This window comes from Plasmodium fragile (genome assembly GCF_000956335.1).
Source record: "Plasmodium fragile strain nilgiri unplaced genomic scaffold supercont1.35, whole genome shotgun sequence".
Classification (NCBI taxonomy): Eukaryota; Apicomplexa; class Aconoidasida; order Haemosporida; family Plasmodiidae; genus Plasmodium; species Plasmodium fragile.
Genome location: NW_012192615.1, coordinates 133,352 through 139,971, shown reverse-complemented (window position 1 = coordinate 139,971; position 6,620 = coordinate 133,352). Strand labels below are relative to the sequence as shown.

The 6,620-nt window shown below is 43.5% G+C and overlaps 2 protein-coding genes across 2 annotated transcripts; both read left to right on the top strand.

Annotated features, from left to right (window-relative positions):
• Positions 1-2,087: 2,087 nt before the first annotated feature.
• On the top strand, positions 2,088-3,071 carry AK88_03201 (uncharacterized protein; the record flags this gene model as incomplete). The annotated part of the gene is made up of 1 exon (XM_012480822.1): positions 2,088-3,071. The coding sequence occupies one exon, from the start codon at positions 2,088-2,090 to the stop codon at positions 3,069-3,071; it is 984 nt and encodes a 327-aa protein (XP_012336245.1).
• A 989-nt stretch (positions 3,072-4,060) lies between these two features.
• AK88_03200 (uncharacterized protein) lies at positions 4,061-4,823 on the top strand (the record flags this gene model as incomplete). The annotated part of the gene is made up of 3 exons (XM_012480821.1): positions 4,061-4,081; positions 4,374-4,384; positions 4,553-4,823. 3 exons carry the CDS (start codon positions 4,061-4,063, stop codon positions 4,821-4,823), a joined length of 303 nt encoding a protein of 100 aa, XP_012336244.1.
• Positions 4,824-6,620: the final 1,797 nt, after the last annotated feature.

The following is a 6,620-nucleotide window of genomic DNA, read 5'->3' as shown; positions in this document are numbered from 1 at the left end:
TTTTTTTTTTTTTTTTTTCATGTGTGGGGAATCGTGGCAGTAATTTTTTACGGGCCTGTTTATTCAATGCATCTTATGTGCACTCGATCGATGTTGCTTTATGTTCAGAGAGAGGAACGAACGCAACTAACACCTGCATGGGGACAAATAAGGGGAAAAGGGGTTGACCCACTTTTGTGATATACTGATAGTGCCAGCTGTTCACGCGATAGGGGTTGTGTGCATACGTCTGTTTGGTCAAACGAGAGGTGAAGGGGATTAGAACCCGATCGGTGCTGGACCCTGTTGTGGTGTGCATCGGATTTTCCCAACACTGCCACTGATACGAACACTACGACTGACTATACCTGTTCGCACCCGTTGGTCGTATGAAGTGATACAAATACAGACGCACAAGGGAGAGACTCTCCCGACTGAACATGCCACTCAGTTGTAGGCGTGGACGCGATGGAGGGGAGGGGTCCACATATGCTGCATAGCGATTTGTTGTTTTTTTTTTTTCGAAGCCCTCTTTGGCCTCTTCCTGTTGCGCGTTGTCTCAGGTTAAATGTGGAGACAGCTGCTCCTGCAGCAGTCATGCGGGAAGGTAGAAAAACGGGTTGGAGTTGTGCGCTCAAGTTGGAAGTTCATTTGGGCAAGTGACACATCAGACGGGTTTGCCTTGTTTTGCGCATCGCCGAGCGAGCAAAAAAACGGACCCGTTAAAAATGTACCAGCGAAAGAAGGTCAAACACCCGCAGCCACATGGCAGTGGAGCGGCAAACATCCTGACCTCTTCTTAACCAACCCCAGTTGTTACACCCTACAGCTAATCCCAATGATGCCATGTGGAATAGGGGAAAATGGGAAAAAAAAAAAAAAATAAAATAAAAAATAATCTTCTTATGGCATTTCGCCGTTTCAATAATGTGAAGGAGATGGAAAAAATAAAAAAAAAAATGAACCAAAAGGATACGTATTTATTTTTATTCTTTTTGTTATTATTTTTTTTTTCACCTTCACAATATGAGGGGGCCACACGGGTGCCGCTTATGGCTGCTATCATCAGGGGCATATATACAGTGTCATATGCGTAGCTGTTCCACAGGTGTGTGTCCGCATGGGCACATATTTAAGTACGCATGGGATAATGCGTGCCGTGGCGATGGCAAGTGAGACTACTTCGTTCATCGCCCGGCAGGGCAGAAGCCCAGTCCTGCACTCCTCAAGGGACAGAAACCGCACAAGGCGCACTCCGTTAAGTGTGAACTGCACGCCCAGGAGTACACCCATCGGTACACTCATCGCGGAACACCAACCGGTATGCCGTCGCCTCGCCCCGCCGCACATATATAAAAGAGTGTGTTCCCCGGAGGGTGCCTCTGCTAGCCCAATTTTTGTGTAGCACCATTTTTGTGCAGCACCATTTTTGTGCCATCCGCGAAAATTGCCAAAGGAGATATTAAAAGGGAGTTCCACCAAGCGCGTCAGCAAAAAGTGAAAACAGGAAGAGTGAAAAAAGTGATAAGTGAAAAAGCATACAAAAGAGGAAACGCATAAAAGAGGAAAAGGAAAAAAAAAACAAAAAAAAAAAAAAGGTAAAAACGCTAAAGTACGGAAACACCCAAACGGCATCGACGCGCGACCAAGTCAAAACCCGCCTCGCCCCCTTAAACCTTCAACCAGAAAAGGGGAAGAAAGGATAACCTAGGAAGGAGGCCCTTCTGTTCTAACCATTTGTTTGTGCCTACGTCCCGCCCACGTGTGTGGCAGCTCTTTTGTGTGCATGTGAGGAGTTACACACCCACGCGGCTAAGGGGGGGGAGGAATACACTCCGCACAGGCAATCGCTTCGAAGCGTAACTGCTTCTCAGGGCAACCGCTTCGCAGCGTAACCGCTTCTCAGGGCAACTGCTTCTTGACCAGACGGAAGAAGAAGAACACACCCCGTGCGCGCTCGCACCGCGGGAAGGTGCCCACTGCGAGAGAGAGAGAGAGAGAGAGACGGCGTCTCGATCAGGCCGCCTCTGCCCAACCCGCTGCCCCGCGCAGGCCGCGTAAAATGAAGTGACCGTGTGTCGCACCCTGCCATATAAACTAGTACCAGCATGAAAAGGAGAAGAATAAAAAGATGTATATGTCAATTCTTAAGCAAGTTACAATTTTACCTAACCATATGGCTAAGAATAAAAGATGCAATCAAATACGTGTTTGGAGCCCTTATGCTAAGGGAAAATTTACATTTTAGGACTTACAGGAAGAGAAAAATTTGTCCCAATATGACTCTAGTACTAGATCTCGATGAGACACTCATTTATTGTACAAAAAAAAAAAAATTCAATCATCAGAAGGAGGTAGATGTGTTAATCAACGGGAGGTATTTCTCCTTATATGTTTGTAAGAGGCCATATATAGACCTCTTTTTTTCCATGTTAAATCCTTTTTTCGAAATTGTTATTTTTACCACTTCCATAAAATCGTATGCCGATACTGTACTCAACATAATAGATGTGGATCACTACATTGATAAGAAATTTTACAGGGAAGACTGTTTTGAAGTGAGTTCAAAAATTTATATAAAAAATTTACAAAGTATAAAAAAGGAGGTTTCAAAAATGGTTCTAATTGATGATTCAAATGTGTCTGGTTATAAATACCCTGAAAATTATTTCCCGATTAAAAAATGGCAAGGGGATTTAAACGATACAGAACTGCTAGATATAATTCCTTTTTTTTTAAGCCTAAGGAAAGTCAGAGATGTGAGATCTGTGTGTTCCTTCAGACTAAAATCACAGAAGGACATTGAAAAAATATTTGATACTGTTCCTTCCAAGCATATTAAGTATAGGACTGATCGGGGATGTCACTTTTTATATTCGCCATCTCTTGCCTTCCAAGCCATTAACTATTTGAAAATATTTATGAGTCGGTTCAGGTATGCCAGCTCTAAGAAGCAGTGGAATGAATTGGGCAAGAAAATCAATAGCAAGTTGAAGTCCTACCCCTTTTCCCTCTCCAAGCTTAAAGGCTCCAGTGACGACGAGCATCGCAAGCGCCACCGCAAAATGGTTCCGAAGAAGTTGCACCAATAGCGGGGTAGCGTTGGGTCTGTGACCCGTTGGCCGTTAACGCGTTGGCCGTTAACGCGTTGGCCGCTAACCCCCCCCCCTGGGTCGCTTGTGAAGAGCCTTTTTTTTTTTTTTTTTTTTAGTATACATGTAAATGTGCGGTGGTGGCGGTGCAGATGGCATGTCGGGGGAATGCACTCATAGATAATAGCAAAATGGAAAATTAAAAAAAAAGCCATCCCCAACCGGGTGGGAGTCTCCAGCCCCCAAACAGCACCGTTCAAGGTATGGTCCCCCTAGGAACGTTTATCATATTGCAACGCAGCGTACTTATCACGTGTGTAACTGTCACGCGCGCTAACATCTGCCTCCGCTGCACCGCCACCGTCTGTGCGCTTGTCCATTGTGTATACCATGAAGATTGTTCCCCCCCGTGCGTGGGCAGGCAACTCACGCAAGCCGCGTAGATGTGCATGTGTGTACCCTCATGAAACATAATTAAAAAGATACAACCTCGTTTAGCAACGCCTTTTCAAATGTATTTCTTCGTTTAGATTACCTTCCCCCCCATGGCTCAATCTGGGAAAAACGCAACCCTGCTGTGAAGGGGGCTGTGTGGGGGGGGGGAAAGGGGCGCACACAAAAAGGACAAAAAGGCCTGTGTTTTACAGAAATGTGAAGTGGCATACAAACCCCCTTTTCTTCTGTACCTTCAATGCACCAAATTACGTCATCCCTACCCATGGGTCTGATGCATGTGTGCCATTTAATTTGAACAGCTACTTATCGAACGAAGCAGGTGTGTGGTTTGGGCGATGGTTCACAACCGAGGTGGGTCCTTCCCCCTCTCTGTTCGTACTGCCGACTTTTAGGGACATGTCACCGACGGCATAGTGAGTACCAAAGACAGAAGGGGCATCAAATAAAAGGGGGGTTAAAAATAGAGCTTATGTAGGCCTACAACACCCCAGATTGACAATTTTTTTAGCGGCCCACCTGGGGATCCCCAAGTGATGGAAACGCAGGCCATAATTGTAAAAAAAAAAAAAAAAAAAAAAAAAAAAAAATCGATCCTCATTTGAATTTTACTTGGTTCCTATGTGCTAAGGTGTGCCCCTTTGCAACGGCCATTGCAACTGTGTGGTGAGGAGAGGAGAAGAGAGGCAATTTTTTTTGTGCGCACGGATAAAATCCCCCGTTGGCTCTGTGCCCCGTCACCTCTATCGCGACATATCCCTATACACATGGGTAATCACATGTTATATTTATGTACATATGTATACTTAGCACTACCCTCCGAGAAAAATCAACTCATCCCATTTTCAGATTAGCATCCGGTGAATCGATCAAGCGACACGTACACTACATCGACGGTGTGAGATTGCCCCAAAATAAAGTTCTCCATTTTTTTTTTATCCTTCCCCCCCCCTGCGCGTAGCTACCAACTTGTTTATACTGCTCTGTCACACATCTCCCCCGCCCCAACCGCAACTAATGTTTTTGAGCGTCTTCAAAATGAGCATACAAAAGGTTATCGAAGAAAAAATAAGCTTAGCCTTGAAGCCCACATTTCTAGAGTTGGTGGATAAGTCCTGTGGCTGCGGAACTTCCTTCGATGCAGTCATAGTGTCAAGCAACTTTGACAATAAGAGGTTGCTGGACAGACATAGAATTGTGAATGACGTGATTAAAAATGAATTACCCAACATACATGCGTTTTCTATGAAATGTCACACACCCACGGAGTTTAACAAATTGAAGAGCAGCCAAACATGAGGAGTGGTTATGCATAGGCAACCCTCGTGCGGAAGAAACACACACGCGTCCACGTGCACCTCCCGTTGGAAAGAATATGGTTAATGTTAAGTATGTAGGAGCAATGTTTTTTTTTTTTTTTTTTATCGTGCCTAGTAAGCCCCTTCTTGGACAAGTTAAGCGTGGATGCACCAGCGTAGTACATAATATGAGCACTGCACAAGGTGGTGAATACCTTTTTTTTTTTTTTCATTTTCCCCTGTCCCGCTCACCCTTCGAACTTATGAAGAAGCAAGTTTGTCCAGCACCATGTTGCACAATGCGCATTGAGAGAAGGTACTCCTACATGCAGGCACATTTGCAGAGTAGATACCATTTTGTAGGACGGGGGTCAACGGGCACAAATATGGTCACACATGGAAGTAGGTACTATAAATGGTACCTCTCGTGAAAGCAGTTATGCTGCTTCTTTTTTTTCCCCCCGCAGTGGAAGCATTTTATACAATTGCTCGCATGAATGTCACCTCTGTTCAGGTGTTTTTTTTTTTTTTTTATGATATTGAAAATTGCACAAGCATGCGCGACATGTCCTGGTAATTCTACACATTTCCACACACTGGTACAGCTGTCCAATTCAGCCATGTTGAGAGGATTGCTAGAGTGGCGTCTCTGCTCTCAATGGCAAGCACTTCTAGCGTCCTTCTTTTAACGGAAAACGTTCAGACATTTTTTATTCCGTTTCGTTGATCTTTTTTCAGTGCACAGATTTCTTCTTGTGCGGAAAGAAAAAACAGATCCAAAATAAAAACCATAATGAAGGAACATAAAATAAAATGAAACAGAATAACGTGTGCTCGTTCGCCACCAATGTTCAGGGATACGTGCGTGCATGTTAACATACCCCAAACGTGCACATGTGCCTACAAGTTCCTTACGCCCCTGTGCGTCGTGCGTCGTGTTTGTGTGTGAAGGTGCTACAGCAAATGTAACCACTCACTCACCGGCCACCACTGCATGTCGGTGTAGAATATGCTCCACCTTTTTTGTGGAGCACTTGGCACGTTGAAGTTAAAAAGGGCAAATGGCAAAATGCCAGTGGAAGGAAATCCTTCAAAAAAAAAAAAAAAAAAAGCGTCCCAAACAGTAAAAACCTATAGAAAGACCAAATCGTGCAACAAAAAATACACACACAAATTACAAATTGTAGATTAAAAAAAAATATATGAACAGGCAATAAAAAAAAAAGAAACAGACAGCTAAAATCTCTAACTTGTGGCTTTATTTGGCGTGTTAAAAAAAAAAAATATATGAACAGGCAATACGAAAAAGTAACGAGCTGTAGCACGGAAAAGCAATGCGCGCGAATGCGAAACGAGCGACAAATAATTCTACGCCGTTCGGAAAAGCAAAAGTAGAAAACGGAACATAGAAAATGGAACACGGAAAGTTGAACACAGGAAGTGGAACATAGAAAGTGGAAACGCGTGAACGCATCAACGAAAGACACAAAACAAACAAAAAAAACTAAATGGGCAAAACGGACAAAACAGACAAAGCAGACAAAGCGGACAAAGCAGACAAAGTGGACAAAACAGACGAAGTGGACAAAACAGACGAAGCAGACAGATAAAGAAACAAAAAAAACGCGGGAAGATAACACAAACGAACTCGAAGTAAAAAAAAAAAAAAAAAAAAAAATTCAACGCACATGGCAATTTGTTCATGTGTATCCATCCATTTTTAGCTTTCTTGCATGCTTTTGCGTGACACAGCAAATTATTTCATTTTTTTTTTTTTTTTTTTTTTTTTTTTTTTTTT